Raw genomic sequence first — 16,485 nt, forward strand, 5'->3', positions numbered from 1 at the left:
GCTCCTCTGTTATTAACGTCATGGAGAGCATCCTCCCTACTGCTCCTCTGTGTTATTAATGTCATGGAGAGCATCCTCCCTGCTGCTCCTCTGTTATTAATGTCATGGAGAGCATCCTCCCTGCTGCTCCTCTGTGTTATTAATGTCATGGAGAGCATCCTCCCTGCTGCTCCTCTGTGTTATTAACGTCATGGAGAGCATCCTCCCTGCTGCTCCTCTGTTATTAACGTCATGGAGAGCATCCTCCCTGCTGCTCCTGTGTTATTAATGTCATGGAGAGCATCCTCCCTGCTGCTCCTCTGTTATTAACGTCATGGAGAGCATCCTCCCTGCTGTTCCTCTGTTATTAACGTCATGGAGAGCATCCTCCCTGCTGCTCCTCTGTTATTAACGTCATGGAGAGCATCCTCCCTGCTGTTCCTCTGTTATTAACGTCATGGAGAGCATCCTCCCTGCTGCTCCTCTGTGTTATTAACATCATGGAGAGCATCCTCCCTGCTGCTCCTCTGTATTATTAACGTCATGGAGAGCATCCTCCCTGCTGCTCCTCTGTGTTATTAACGTCATGGAGAGCATCCTCCCTGCTGCTCCTCTGTTAACGTCATGGAGAGCATCCTCCCTGCTGCTCCTCTGTTATTAACATCATGGAGAGCATCCTCACTGCTGCTCCTCTGTTATTAACGTCATGGAGAGCATCCTCCCTGCTGTTCCTCTGTTATTAACGTCATGGAGAGCATCCTCCCTGCTGCTCCTCTGTGTTAACATCATGGAGAGCATCCTCCCTGCTGTTCCTCTGTTATTAACGTCATGGAGAGCATCCTCCCTGCTGTTCCTCTGTTATTAACGTCATGGAGAGCATCCTCCCTGCTGCTCCTCTGTGTTATTAACATCATGGAGAGCATCCTCCCTGCTGCTCCTCTGTATTATTAACGTCATGGAGAGCATCCTCCCTGCTGCTCCTCTGTGTTATTAACGTCATGGAGAGCATCCTCCCTGCTGCTCCTCTGTGTTATTAACGTCATGGAGAGCATCCTCCCTGCTGCTCCTCTGTTAACGTCATGGAGAGCATCCTCCCTGCTGTTCCTCTGTTATTAACATCATGGAGAGCATCCTCCCTGCTGTTCCTCTGTTATTAACATCATGGAGAGCATCCTCCCTGCTGCTCCTCTGTATTATTAACGTCATGGAGAGCATCCTCCCTGCTGCTCCTCTGTGTTATTAACGTCATGGAGAGCATCCTCCCTGCTGTTCCTCTGTTATTAACATCATGGAGAGCATCCTCCCTGCTGCTCCTCTGTATTATTAACGTCATGGAGAGCATCCTCCCTGCTGCTCCTCTGTGTTATTAACGTCATGGAGAGCATCCTCCCTGCTGCTCCTCTGTTATTAACGTCATGGAGAGCATCCTCCCTGCTGTTCCTCTGTTATTAACATCATGGAGAGCATCCTCCCTGCTGCTCCTCTGTATTATTAACGTCATGGAGAGCATCCTCCCTGCTGCTCCTCTGTGTTATTAACGTCATGGAGAGCATCCTCCCTGCTGCTCCTCTGTGTTATTAACGTCATGGAGAGCATCCTCCCTACTGCTCCTCTGTTATTAACGTCATGGAGAGCATCCTCACTGCTGCTCCTCTGTTATTAACGTCATGGAGAGCATCCTCCCTGCTGCTCCTCTGTTATTAACGTCATGGAGAGCATCCTCCCTACTGCTCCTCTGTGTTATTAATGTCATGGAGAGCATCCTCCCTGCTGCTCCTCTGTTATTAACGTAATGGAGAGCATCCTCCCTGCTGCTCCTCTGTGTTATTAATGTCATGGAGAGCATCCTCCCTGCTGTTCCTCTGTTATTAACGTCATGGAGAGTATCCTCCCTACTGCTCCTCTGTGTTAACATCATGGAGAGCATCCTCCCTGCTGTTCCTCTGTTATTAACGTCATGGAGAGCATCCTCCCTACTGCTCCTCTGTTATTAACGTCATGGAGAGCATCCTCCCTGCTGCTCCTCTGTGTTAACATCATGGAGAGCATCCTCCCTGCTGTTCCTCTGTTATTAACGTCATGGAGAGTATCCTCCCTACTGCTCCTCTGTGTTAACATCATGGAGAGCATCCTCCCTACTGCTCCTCTGTTATTAACGTCATGGAGAGTATCCTCCCTACTGCTCCTCTGTGTTAACATCATGGAGAGCATCCTCCCTGCTGTTCCTCTGTTATTAACGTCATGGAGAGCATCCTCCCTACTGCTCCTCTGTTATTAACGTCATGGAGAGCATCCTCCCTGCTGCTCCTCTGTTATTAACGTCATGGAGAGCATCCTCCCTGCTGCTCCTCTGTTATTAACGTCATGGAGAGCATCCTCACTGCTGCTCCTCTGTTATTAACGTCATGGAGAGCATCCTCCCTACTGCTCCTCTGTTATTAACGTCATGGAGAGCATCCTCACTGCTGCTCCTCTGTTATTAACGTCATGGAGAGCATCCTCCCTGCTGCTCCTCTGTTAACATCATGGAGAGCATCCTCCCTGCTGCTCCTCTGTGTTATTAATGTCATGGAGAGCATCCTCCCTGCTGCTCCTCTGTGTTAACATCATGGAGAGCATCCTCCCTGCTGCTCCTCTGTGTTATTAATGTCATGGAGAGCATCCTCCCTGCTGCTCCTCTGTGTTATTAATGTCATGGAGAGCATCCTCCCTGCTGTTCCTCTGTTATTAATGTCATGGAGAGCATCCTCCCTGCTGCTCCTCTGTATTATTAACGTCATGGAGAGCATCCTCCCTGCTGCTCCTCTGTGTTATTAACGTCATGGAGAGCATCCTCCCTGCTGCTCCTCTGTTAACGTCATGGAGAGCATCCTCCCTGCTGTTCCTCTGTTATTAACGTCATGGAGAGCATCCTCCCTGCTGTTCCTGTTATTAACGTAATGGAGAGCATCCTCCCTGCTGCTCCTCTGTTATTAACGTCATGAAGAGCATCCTCCCTGCTGCTCCTGTGTTATTAATGTCATGGAGAGCATCCTCCCTGCTGCTCCTCTGTTATTAACGTCATGGAGAGCATCCTCCCTGCTGTTCCTCTGTTATTAACGTCATGGAGAGCATCCTCCCTGCTGCTCCTCTGTTATTAACGTCATGGAGAGCATCCTCCCTGCTGTTCCTCTGTTATTAATGTCATGGAGAGCATCCTCCCTGCTGCTCCTCTGTGTTATTAACATCATGGAGAGCATCCTCCCTGCTGCTCCTCTGTATTATTAACGTCATGGAGAGCATCCTCCCTGCTGCTCCTCTGTGTTATTAACGTCATGGAGAGCATCCTCCCTGCTGCTCCTCTGTTAACGTCATGGAGAGCATCCTCCCTGCTGTTCCTCTGTTATTAACATCATGGAGAGCATCCTCACTGCTGCTCCTCTGTTATTAACGTCATGGAGAGCATCCTCCCTGCTGTTCCTCTGTTATTAACGTCATGGAGAGCATCCTCCCTGCTGCTCCTCTGTGTTATTAACATCATGGAGAGCATCCTCCCTGCTGCTCCTCTGTATTATTAACGTCATGGAGAGCATCCTCCCTGCTGCTCCTCTGTGTTATTAACGTCATGGAGAGCATCCTCCCTGCTGCTCCTCTGTTAACGTCATGGAGAGCATCCTCCCTGCTGTTCCTCTGTTATTAACGTCATGGAGAGCATCCTCCCTACTGCTCCTCTGTTATTAACGTCATGGAGAGCATCCTCACTGCTGCTCCTCTGTTATTAACGTCATGGAGAGCATCCTCCCTGCTGCTCCTCTGTTATTAACGTCATGGAGAGCATCCTCCCTACTGCTCCTCTGTGTTATTAATGTCATGGAGAGCATCCTCCCTGCTGCTCCTCTGTTATTAACGTAATGGAGAGCATCCTCCCTGCTGCTCCTCTGTGTTATTAATGTCATGGAGAGCATCCTCCCTGCTGTTCCTCTGTTATTAACGTCATGGAGAGTATCCTCCCTACTGCTCCTCTGTGTTAACATCATGGAGAGCATCCTCCCTGCTGTTCCTCTGTTATTAACGTCATGGAGAGCATCCTCCCTACTGCTCCTCTGTTATTAACGTCATGGAGAGCATCCTCCCTGCTGCTCCTCTGTGTTAACATCATGGAGAGCATCCTCCCTGCTGTTCCTCTGTTATTAACGTCATGGAGAGTATCCTCCCTACTGCTCCTCTGTGTTAACATCATGGAGAGCATCCTCCCTACTGCTCCTCTGTTATTAACGTCATGGAGAGTATCCTCCCTACTGCTCCTCTGTGTTAACATCATGGAGAGCATCCTCCCTGCTGTTCCTCTGTTATTAACGTCATGGAGAGCATCCTCCCTACTGCTCCTCTGTTATTAACGTCATGGAGAGCATCCTCCCTGCTGCTCCTCTGTTATTAACGTCATGGAGAGCATCCTCCCTGCTGCTCCTCTGTTATTAACGTCATGGAGAGCATCCTCACTGCTGCTCCTCTGTTATTAACGTCATGGAGAGCATCCTCCCTACTGCTCCTCTGTTATTAACGTCATGGAGAGCATCCTCACTGCTGCTCCTCTGTTATTAACGTCATGGAGAGCATCCTCCCTGCTGCTCCTCTGTTAACATCATGGAGAGCATCCTCCCTGCTGCTCCTCTGTGTTATTAATGTCATGGAGAGCATCCTCCCTGCTGCTCCTCTGTGTTAACATCATGGAGAGCATCCTCCCTGCTGCTCCTCTGTGTTATTAATGTCATGGAGAGCATCCTCCCTGCTGCTCCTCTGTGTTATTAATGTCATGGAGAGCATCCTCCCTGCTGTTCCTCTGTTATTAATGTCATGGAGAGCATCCTCCCTGCTGCTCCTCTGTATTATTAACGTCATGGAGAGCATCCTCCCTGCTGCTCCTCTGTGTTATTAACGTCATGGAGAGCATCCTCCCTGCTGCTCCTCTGTTAACGTCATGGAGAGCATCCTCCCTGCTGTTCCTCTGTTATTAACGTCATGGAGAGCATCCTCCCTGCTGTTCCTGTTATTAACGTAATGGAGAGCATCCTCCCTGCAGTTCCTCTGTGTTAACATCATGGAGAGCATCCTCCCTGCTGTTCCTCTGTGTTAACATCATGGAGAGCATCCTCCCTGCTGCTCCTCTGTGTTATTAACGTCATGGAGAGCATCCTCCCTGCTGTTCCTCTGTGTTATTAACATCATGGAGAGCATCCTCCCTGCTGTTCCTCTGTGTTATTAACATCATGGAGAGCATCCTCCCTGCTGCTCCTCTGTTATTAATGTCATGGAGAGCATCCTCCCTGCTGCTCCTCTGTGTTATTAACGTCATGGAGAGCATCCTCCCTGCTGCTCCTCTGTGTTATTAACATCATGGAGAGCATCCTCCCTGCTGCTCCTCTGTGTTATTAACATCATGGAGAGCATCCTCCCTGCTGCTCCTCTGTGTTATTAACATCATGGAGAGCATCCTCCCTTCTGCTCCTCTGTTATTAATGTCATGGAGAGTATCCTCCCTGCTGCTCCTCTGTTATTAATGTCATGGAGAGCATCCTCCCTGCTGCTCCTCTGTGTTATTAACATCATGGAGAGTATCCTCCCTGCTGCTCCTCTGTGTTATTAACATCATGGAGAGTATCCTCCCTGCTGCTCCTCTGTGTTATTAACATCATGGAGGGCATCCTCCCTGCTGCTCCTCTGTGTTAACATCATGGAGAGCATCCTCCCTGCTGCACTGGCAGAGTTATTCTCTTCACACCAGAGTTGGATTCAGCAGTTTAAGTTGCTGCAGTGTTTGTTGGTCAGATGCTTTCGTTGCTGCTCTGCTCAGCTAACGTTAGTCTGGGTAATGACGTATAAAACATTCAGTCAGCTGCTGCGCGCTTTAGACTCTCACAGTTGAATTCCACTGTTTTTGTTCTGTCAACATTACACATAAAGTAATGTTCAGAAAATTGATTTTTGACATTTGTTAATCAAATCAGAATCATAGAAGACAAGAGCCATGATTCTAATGTGAAACATTTCTTTTACTAACAAGCAGAAACTCCTCCACAGCAGAACATGACTTTCAATTTCAAACACTGAATGTCAAATGTTTATGACATTATAATTTGACTGATATGACAGGCCTCCATCAATGAGTCCAGCAGCACTGTAACACACAACCTGCAGCAGTCAGAGTTTGAGTTTTAAGTTGTGTGTGTGTGTGTACAGGTTTGAGGAGTTCCTGCAGAAGAAGTGGTCTGCAGAGAAACGTTTTGGTCTGGAGGGATGTGAGTCTCTGATCCCGGCTCTGAAAACCATCATTGATAAATCCTCTGAGAACGGCGTGGAGACCGTCATCATGGGCATGCCTCACAGGTAACACACATACATACATACACACACACACACATATATATATATATAAACACAGTTTACATTTCCTCTCTCTCTTTCAGGGGTCGTCTGAATGTTTTGGCCAATGTGATCCGTAAAGAGTTGGAGCAGATTTTCTGTCAGTTTGACTCCAAACTGGAAGCTGCTGATGAGGTACAAACATGTGATTTTATCCCTGATAGATTAAATGTAGCAAACGTTCCGGAAATATTAACTGAGAAACTTTTTTTATAGTTGATATATGTGTATATATATACACATATACACATACAGGTGACACATTAAATAAAACCTGGTCCAGGTCTGAATGCTGTGGGGGGCATTTTACTGGCATGGTTTGGGTCCACTTGTCCCCTTAGAGGGAAGGGTCACTGCTAATCAATACAAAGTAGTTGTGAGTGATCAGCTCTATCCTGTGATGAAACATGTATCCTGATGGGAGTGGTCTCTTCCAGGATGAATCACATGTTATGACCTTCACAGTCACCAGATCTCCACCCAGCTGACGCGTTAGACAGCGCTCTGCATCACCATCATCACAACACCACATGAGGGAATATATATGTGTGTGTGTGTGTGGTATAATAAGACAGGAAAGAAAAGATTTTTGGTAAAGCCAGTAATCTTTGTCCAGAGACACCTGAGAATAAGAAACATTTATAATCAAACAACGCATAAAGCCAGACAACCACAACTGGCAAAGAATGAATGAAAACTAATAATAAAGCTTTAAACCCTCCAACAAGAGGAATGAATAAAGCTTTGAGGGCAGTTTGCAGTTCATGAACTTGTAAAGATGCAGAGATCAGTGTGTATGTAGGGGATGTCTGTACTGAGGTTACCTCTTAACTGCTACCAGAGTCAATAATTGCTTGATCAGGTATTTTTAGGAGCTCGTCTACAGTCTGAACTGACCTCGGCTGTGGTTTCCCCCTCAGGGCTCCGGTGATGTGAAGTACCATCTGGGCATGTACCATCGCCGTATCAACCGCGTGACGGACAGGAACATCACTCTGTCTCTGGTGGCCAACCCGTCTCACCTGGAGGCTGCAGACCCCGTAGTGCAGGGCAAGACCAAGGCCGAGCAGTTCTACTGCGGAGACAACGACGGCAAGCGGGTGAGACAGACAGACGGGCACTGATCTACTCTGCTGCTCTTCTGAGACTAATTAATTTGATGAACATGAAGCTAAACCAGCGCTAGGGACGGTGGGCAGTGAATGTATCTTGTGTGTACAGGTGATGTCCATCCTGCTCCATGGAGACGCAGCGTTTGCAGGTCAGGGTATCGTCTATGAAACGTTCCATCTGTCTGACCTGCCGTCCTACACCACACATGGCACTGTGCACGTCGTTGTCAACAACCAGGTAACAAACAGCCACACAGACAGTCATAAAACACACACACACACACACACACACAGAGAGAACGGCGTCTGAGCTGCGACCTTTCTGTGTTTCCAGATCGGTTTCACCACAGACCCTCGTATGGCTCGATCATCTCCGTATCCGACCGACGTGGCTCGTGTCGTCAACGCTCCGATCTTCCATGTCAACGCCGACGACCCCGAGGCCGTCATTTACGTCTGCAAGGTGGCCGCTGAGTGGAGAGCCACGTTCCACAAGGACGTGGTGGTCGACCTGGTCAGTGCACGCTTCGTTTCATCAAACACTAAATAAAACTGACAGTGAGCAGAGGAATGAGACGAGTGTGTGTGTGTGTGTGTGTGTGTGTGTGTGTGTGTGTGTGTGTGTGTGTGCAGGTGTGTTACCGTCGGATGGGTCACAACGAGATGGACGAGCCGATGTTCACTCAGCCGCTGATGTACAAACAGATCAAGAAGCAGAAACCTGTTCTGCAGAAATACGCCGAGAAGCTGATCGCAGAGGGAGCAGTGAGCCGGCAAGAGTACGAGGTAAAACAGTCAGTGATTTACTACATTTCCCATAATGCCGTCTGACAAACTCCAGACAGGAAGTTGCTTTTTGAACTGCATTATTTTCACAATCAATTAATCTATTTTTTGGATGAATCAATGACAAAAGAAGACATCTGAGGACGTCACATTGGGCTTCGGGAGAGTTGATGGACATTCTTCTCTATTTTCTGTCACTTTATAAACCAAACAATTAATCGATAAACAAATTGTACCAAGGAGGAAAACCCATTCGACCAGACTAAACCAGAAACAGCCGAGTTTCTGAGTTTATTTCCTCTGGTTTCATACTTAGTTGTATTCTGTTCCTCTGGTGGAGATACAGGTAAAGTTTCTGAAATGTTGGTACAGACAGTATGAGGACAGTGAAAGTGAGTTTTCTGTGTAACTGAACTGGGTTTTACTAAGTTAAATGATGATGTTCAGATATAAATCAGATACAACTTCTGGTTGTGTAGTTTTGGTAAATTAAATGTGAATGTAAAGACTGAACGCACTCTTCTGTCTCTGTCTGTAGGAGGAGATTGCTAAATATGATAAGATCTGTGAGGAGGCGCATGCTCGCTCCAAAGACGAGAAGATCCTTCACATCAAGCACTGGCTGGACTCCCCATGGCCCGGTGAGAGACTCACTGTCGCATCAATATCACACTGATCGATCAGAGTAGAAGATTGATTCTGCAAGCGTTAAATCTTCAGGCAGGGAGTTCCAGAGCTTCCTGTTTACGCATTACTTTGTGACGACAAACTGATAACTTCCTCAAATAACAGTTTTAGGAGCCAAAGTATAAAATAATCTGTGAGTGTAGGTGTGACTTTGTTTTATGTCTGTCTGCGTACCGGCAGAAATATGTGTGTTTTAGAATCGGCAGTATTCATGCAGTTTACAGGTTAATGCTAAGCTAACTGTCGTAAGTTGGTCATTCAGTCTAACTTTATTGGATTAGCTGCCGCATCTCTGTCGGACAGCTGCAGCATCTCTGTCGGACAGCTGCAGCATCTCTGTCAGACAGCTGCCGCATCTCTGTCGGACAGCTGCAGCATCTCTGTCAGGAAGCTGCCGCATCTCTGTCGGACAGCTGCAGCATCTCTGTCGGACAGCTGCAGCATCTCTGTCGGACAGCTGCAGCATCTCTGTCGGACAGCTGCAGCATCTCTGTCGGACAGCTGCAGCATCTCTGTCGGACAGCTGCAGCATCTCTGTCAGACAGCTGCAGCATCTCTGTCGGACAGCTGCAGCATCTCTGTCGGACAGCTGCAGCATCTCTGTCAGACAGCTGCAGCATCTCTGTCAGGAAGCTGCAGCATCTCTGTCAGACAGCTGCAGCATCTCTGTCGGACAGCTGCAGCATCTCTGTCGGACAGCTGCAGCATCTCTGTCGGACAGCTGCAGCATCTCTGTCAGGAAGCTGCAGCATCTCTGTCGGACAGCTGCAGCATCTCTGTCGGACAGCTGCAGCATCTCTGTCGGACAGCTGCAGCATCTCTGTCAGGAAGCTGCAGCATCTCTGTCGGACAGCTGCAGCATCTCTGTCAGGAAGCTGCAGCATCTCTGTCGGACAGCTGCAGCATCTCTGTCGGACAGCTGCAGCATCTCTGTCGGACAGCTGCAGCATCTCTGTCGGACAACTGCAGCATCTCTGTCGGACAGCTGACATGTTGATCTGTTGTTGTCTTCAGGTTTCTTCACTCTGGACGGACAGCCAAAGTCAATGAGCTGCCCCTCTACCGGTTTGACTGAAGAGAACCTGAACCACATCGGACAGATTGCTTCATCTGTCCCTGTGGAGGACTTCACCATCCACGGAGGTCTGACACACACACACACACAAACACACACACATGCATATCAGATCATGGTCAATTTTGGTGACGTTACATAAAAACTTACATTAATTTCCTGGAGGATAACTCTAACCTTAACCACTGACCCAAAAATCAGCTTTCTCCTAATTGGGGACACGGCTTTTGTGTGTAATGGGACGAGCCGTCCCCAGTTAACTGGTCTTTAGTCTGAAATTGGTCCCTGAAAGCAGCCTGTGACACACTGCAGGTTTTATAGAAGATGTTTTAAAACTGAAATGGGATTTTGTTAATTTGAAATAAGGCTGAAACTAATGATTAGTTTCTTTATTTTGGTCTAAAATGTCAGAAAATGGTAAAAAAAAAAAAAAAACAAAAAAAAACAAACAAACAAACAAGATGACGTCTTCAAATGTTTTTTTGTTCTTTTGGGCCAAAACCCAAAAATATTCAGCGATTTAAAAACAGAAAAGCAGCAAATGTAAACCTGGAGACGGTGGAAGCAGCAAATCTTGAACATTTATGGTTGTAAAATTATTCAAATTGATGATCAGAATAACTTTCTGTCGATTGATAAATTGATCAGTTCAGTTCTATCAGCAACTACTTTGATAACTGATTTAAGGCTGCAACCAACGATTATTTTCATTATCAATTAATAGTTTGTTTATTTTCTCCCTCATGCCTCTTGATTAATCATTTGGTCTATAAGTCCCAGACGATGTCATCAAACGTCTTGTTTACTGTCAGAGAGACTGGCGATGGACTGACTGGTTCATGGAGCAGCTCTTTAAAGTAAATGTAATTATCAGTGAGGAAACAAAAACAGTAAAGACCAGTGATATCAGGAGCACAGAGCATGTTTCTGTCTGTGATGTTTTCATTGTCTTTATAAGAGATAAACGGTGATGCTGCATCCAGATACTCGAAGATGAATCTGGTGTTTCAGGTCTGAGTCGTATCCTGAAGGGCCGAGCGGAGATGGTTCGTAACCGGACCGTGGACTGGGCTCTGGGAGAGTACATGGCCTTCGGATCGCTGCTGAAAGAGGGAATCCACGTCCGCCTGTCGGGACAGGACGTAGAGAGAGGAACGTTCAGGTAACAAGCCTCCATCACTGCAGTGTTTCCTCACTTATAAACCAGCTAAAGAATTTCACTTTGAAGAACTTTTGCTTAAAATGAAGTTTTCTGTTGTGGTCCCAGTAATACTTACTGGTAAAGTGAACTGAAGTAGCATCACATGACTGGTTAAGCTAAGTTTGAGGGGAAAAAAGGTTATAAATGCAGTGGCAACAAAACTTTCCACTCATATCTTGGGATGTTTGATTTGAAAGAGAACTTATTTTAATTCTACTTATAACTATTCTAATTATCTGTTAACTCCTCCCGCCTCCCTGCCTCCCTGCCTCCCGCCTCCCGCCTCCCTGCCTCCCTGCCTCCCTGCCTCCCTGCCTCCCTGCCTCCCTGCCTCCCTGCCTCCCTGCCTTTCTGCCTCCTTGCCTTTCTGCCTTTCTGCCTTTCTGCCTCTTTCAGCCACCGTCATCACGTCCTCCATGATCAGAACGTGGACAAGAGGATCTGTATTCCCATGAACCACCTGGCTGCGGACCAGGCGCCGTACACCGTCTGCAACAGCTCGCTGTCTGAGTACGGAGTCCTCGGTGAGTCCCCCCCCCCACTCTGTTAAATACAGTCTGATGTTTATTGTATCTACAGGTTCACTCTTTATTTATAACACTTATAATCTACAGACGTGTTTCTGTTGGTTTACACAGTTTATAGATTAAATGTATATTTATGTTTCCGTTGACTCAGAGCTGGTCTCATGTGGATTACATGTATGTATATTGGGGGGGTTTTTAGGTTCAGAGCTGGTTTCTGTACATTAACGACATATTTTTTTAATGTTTTTTTAGGTTTTGAACTTGGTTTTGCGATGGCGAGTCCCAATGCTCTGATCCTGTGGGAGGCTCAGTTTGGAGATTTCCACAACACGGCCCAGTGCATCATCGACCAGTTCATCTGTCCCGGTCAGGCCAAGTGGGTCAGACAGAACGGCATCGTGCTGCTGCTGCCGCACGGCATGGAGGGCATGGTGAGGAGGAAACACTGGAACGGCTCCGCCTCCTGTCAATCAGCTGTGTATTAACGGTGTAGTCCGTCCCGGTGGGTTGATGACTGTTGTCTCTGGTTGTCTGCAGGGTCCAGAACATTCTTCTGCTCGTCCAGAGAGATTCCTCCAGATGTGCAACGACGACCCAGATGTCATGCCTGTAAGAAACACACCGCTCAGGTTCCCTCATTAACCAGATCAGACTCTGCTGTTTCATTCACGTCTGTGCTGTGAACCTGATTCTCTCCGTCAGAATATCACCGAGGACTTCGCGGTGCGTCAGCTGTACGACTGTAACTGGATCGTGGTCAACTGTTCGTCTCCTGGAAACTACTTCCACGTTCTCAGAAGGCAGATCCTCCTCCCGTTCAGGAAGCCTGTGAGACGCACACATACGCTGCACGAAACACATTCTCCTCAAATATTTCTGTCTCATCAGCACGCCGTCATATAACACGATGAAAACTTCCTGTTTGTGTCTGCAGCTGATCGTCTTCACTCCCAAATCTCTGCTGCGTCACCCTGAGGCCAGATCCAGCTTCGACGAGATGCTGCCCGGTACTGTAACCTTCAGATCTACCAGCCAGTGTTTACTGGTGCTAATAAAACCCTGATCCCAGTTTAATGTTAGCCGGTAACAGCTAGCTGGCTAGCGCTAGCTGCAGCAGGCTGGCTTTGGTTTGTTGAAACGTGTTCCAGGTAAAACATGATGATCACCATGACAACATAAATGCTGATCAACATCTGGCAGCGTTTCTGTGTTACTGATCTCAACCCTGTTAATTAACTATATTCATCATCACTGCGGCTAATTACCTGCTGCGCTGATCCCACAGAACCAGAGGATGAGGTTCTGTTGGAGCTGTAGTGGTTGTTAATGTGACAGTATGGTGTCCGTCTGTGAGGAAGGAGAGGATGAGGAGGATGAGGAGGATGAGGAGGGTTGAGATTCATCTGAAGGAGTTTCATGGTGTGAAATGCACAGAAACCATCCTGACAAATGATTCAAGCTTCTCCAGATGTGTGTGGGTGTGATGAGTCAGCGCCGCATCATCACATCATTCATTCACACCTGGAGTGAGTCTGTGAGCCTCAGTAGCCGAGGAAGACTCTTTTAAAACTCTTCATCAGCAGAGACGACCGTCGTTGTTGCAGCTGGTTACCGTTCATAGAGAGATGATGATGATGATGATGACTGGAATGAAGAGCAGAGTCTAACTTTTAGTATCACTCTTTCCTCCTCCTCCTCTTCCTTCTCCTCCTCCTCCTCCTCCTCTTCCTCCTCCTCCTCCTCTGCAGGGTGTCACTTCCAGAGATTGATCCCAGAAGGAGGTGCAGCAGCGTCGGAGCGTCCAGAGGAGGTGAAGAGGTTGATCTTTTGCACAGGGAAGGTTTACTACGAGCTTACCAAAGAGAGGAAGAACAGAGGGATGGAGGGAACAGTGGCCATCGCACGCATGGAGCAGGTACACACACACTAATACACACACACACACACACACTAATACACACACACACACACTAATACACACACACACACTAATACACACACACTAATACACACACTAATACACACACACACACTAATACACACACACACTAATACACACACACTAATACACACACACACTAATACACACACACACTAATACACACACACTAATACACACACACACTAATACACACACACTAATACACACACACACTAATACACACACACTAATACACACACACACTAATACACACACACACTAATACACACACACACACACAAATACACACACACACTAATACACACACACACTAATACACACACTAATACACACACACACACACTAATACACACACACACACACACACACACACACACTAATACACACACACACTTACAATGGAAGTGATGGGGGACTAAGTCCACAGTCCTCCTTCTGAAGCTAATATGAAGCTTCAGCGTCCAAATGAGTCAAATCAAGTAGATATCTTTCAACGTTACAGTCTTTTTAGTGCCAAAGTTCCTCTTTTTGTTACTATACTTCCACCTGCAGCTCAACAGGAAACACAAAGACTGTAAATGTGTCAGATATCTTCTGAACTCAGACTGCTGAAGCTGAAGAGAAGCTTCACACAGTTTAACACACTGGAAACATGATGAACTGGTCCTTTAACCGTGAAGTTAAACAGTCCTGGTTAATGACTGTACGGACTTTTAAAATGATCACAGTGAGACTTGAAGCATCTAAAGCAGCTGCAGACATGATTTAATCTGCTGTGAGACTGTAAACTATAACACCCCCCCCCCTCTCCTCCTCCCCCCCCCGTGTGCAGCTGTCTCCGTTCCCGTTCGACCAGGTGAAGGCTGAGTCGGAGCGTTTCTGCAACGCTGACCTGGTTTGGTGTCAGGAGGAGCACAAGAACCAGGGTTACTATGACTACGTGAAGCCTCGCATCAGGACCACCATCCAGAGAGCCAAACCTGTCTGGTGAGCATCTGTAGTGAACGTGTGCATCAGTGACCCTGCACTGGGTGAGCACATGTGACCTCTGACCTGTGTGTGTGTGTGTGTGTGTGTGTGTGTGTGTGTGTGTGTGTGTGTGTGTGTGTGTGTGTGTGTGTGTCTCTCAGGTATGCTGGCAGAGAACCGGCTGCAGCTCCAGCGACAGGAAACAAAAACACTCATCTGATGGAGCTGCGGCGCTTCCTGGACACCGCCTTCGACCTGGACGCGTTCAAGGATCAGCAGTAGACTTGTGACCTCTGACCCCTGCAACATCTGGAACAAACCCTGACCTGTATGACCTTTGACCCCCTCACCTTCCTGGATTCACCCTCTCTCACTCAAACACACTGACACACACTGTACTACATACTGCAAACACTCTGTACCACTGAGGAGATACTGTAGTACATAAATACTGCACGCCGTCTGCCAGACAGGAAGCTGCGACGGTTCGTCAGCTGACAGGAAATTAACCTGCAAAACTTCTGATAATTGATAGATTGTTTGTCATCTTTGAAGCGAACTGCTTTCAGCTTCTCGTGTATTTAAAAGCTTTTCTTTGTCATATTTGACGGTTAACTGAGTGTTTTTGGGGTTTTTGGTTGTTCAGATTCGACTCAACAACAAAACAAGTCATGAAAACTAATAATCAGAAATCCAACACAGATACAGAACTGTGTCTCATCAGCTTCCAGCTCTTTACAGTTACCGTGACAACAGTACTTAACTTCCTCAGCGGTACAGAGTCAGCGTGAAACGTTCAACACGACCCAGAATGCATCAGCTTCAGATGCTCTTAGAACATCTGAGAGTTTGGTTCTGATCTGCTGCCGCCATGACGGAAACATCTGCTCAGTTTCTTCTTCTCACATCAAAACAAAGATCATTTTAAAAATGTTTTGTCATGATTACGACATCAGAGGAGATAAAAGCTTCAACAAGAATCAAATGATTCTGTTTTAGAAAGAAACTCTTCAACAGAGGAAGACGGCGGCGTGTTCTTCATCATGGCGGCAGAAGAAGAAGAAAAAAAAAACACAAACTCTCTGACCTTTGACCTTCAGTCTTTACAGTCGATCAGAGTGAACACACACCCCAACGTTCCTCCGTCCACACACACACACACACACACACACACACACACACAGAGGTCAGAGGTCAGAGGTCAGCGGTTTATTCAGAGCAGACGGTTCAGATCACAGACACAGAGTGACTCCTCCTGTTTCTCCTCTTTTACTCCATCATCATCATCATCATCACTCCTCCCCCCCCCCCCTCCACCTCCTCCGGGTTTCAGGATTTATTTTAGTTCTTAAAAACGGCTCGTTAGCATCGTTAGCTTCGTTAGCGCTCCCTGGTCGTTAAGTTGTAACATGAGGGTTGGAATCACTACAGCCAGCAGGTGGAGCTGTTTGCCTTTCAGCAGGTGTGGTAGCTCATTAAGGAGTCTGTAATTAGTCACTATGGCAACGCTTACTCGCACACTGAGATTTTTTGTTTTTGTTTTTTTCTTTGAAACGGATATTTGGGGAATAAAATGGCCGATGAACTCAACCAAATGCACTGCTGATAATGATTGAACTGCTCGGCTTCTCTCTCTCTCTCTCTCTCTCTCTCTCTCTCTCTCTCTCTCTCTCTCTCTCTCTCGCTCTCTCTCTCTTCTTCTTCTCTCCTCTGGCGAGCATTTATCCCGTGCCAAAAGGAATCGGAGCGTCTCATGTTTTTATTTGATTAGATTTTGCAGCTGAATGAACTCTGAACGTTTAGAAGAA

The 16,485-nt window shown here is 47.0% G+C and overlaps 1 protein-coding gene across 4 annotated transcripts in view; it reads left to right on the top strand.

The window, feature by feature from the left end:
* The window catches only part of ogdha (oxoglutarate dehydrogenase a), a 40,389-nt gene that overhangs the window by 23,726 nt on the left and 178 nt on the right, over positions 1 to 16,485 (top strand). For all 4 annotated transcript variants that reach the window (XM_067574826.1, XM_067574800.1, XM_067574810.1 and 1 more), the window contains 17 exons: positions 6,196 to 6,342; positions 6,423 to 6,513; positions 7,299 to 7,478; positions 7,600 to 7,728; positions 7,825 to 8,004; positions 8,124 to 8,276; positions 8,815 to 8,917; positions 9,978 to 10,106; positions 11,050 to 11,200; positions 11,636 to 11,763; positions 12,019 to 12,197; positions 12,304 to 12,375; positions 12,469 to 12,594; positions 12,701 to 12,773; positions 13,515 to 13,681; positions 14,541 to 14,695; positions 14,839 to 16,485. The exon at positions 14,839 to 16,485 is cut by the window's right edge and continues 178 nt beyond it. In XM_067574826.1, the coding sequence (XP_067430927.1) occupies positions 6,196 to 6,342; positions 6,423 to 6,513; positions 7,299 to 7,478; positions 7,600 to 7,728; positions 7,825 to 8,004; positions 8,124 to 8,276; positions 8,815 to 8,917; positions 9,978 to 10,106; positions 11,050 to 11,200; positions 11,636 to 11,763; positions 12,019 to 12,197; positions 12,304 to 12,375; positions 12,469 to 12,594; positions 12,701 to 12,773; positions 13,515 to 13,681; positions 14,541 to 14,695; positions 14,839 to 14,959 (2,284 nt within the window). In that variant the 3' untranslated portion in view covers positions 14,960 to 16,485. The remainder of the gene's footprint in view (positions 1 to 6,195; positions 6,343 to 6,422; positions 6,514 to 7,298; positions 7,479 to 7,599; positions 7,729 to 7,824; positions 8,005 to 8,123; positions 8,277 to 8,814; positions 8,918 to 9,977; positions 10,107 to 11,049; positions 11,201 to 11,635; positions 11,764 to 12,018; positions 12,198 to 12,303; positions 12,376 to 12,468; positions 12,595 to 12,700; positions 12,774 to 13,514; positions 13,682 to 14,540; positions 14,696 to 14,838) is intronic.

This window comes from Thunnus thynnus, chromosome 2 (genome assembly GCF_963924715.1).
Source record: "Thunnus thynnus chromosome 2, fThuThy2.1, whole genome shotgun sequence".
NCBI classification, from domain to species: Eukaryota; Metazoa; Chordata; class Actinopteri; order Scombriformes; family Scombridae; genus Thunnus; species Thunnus thynnus.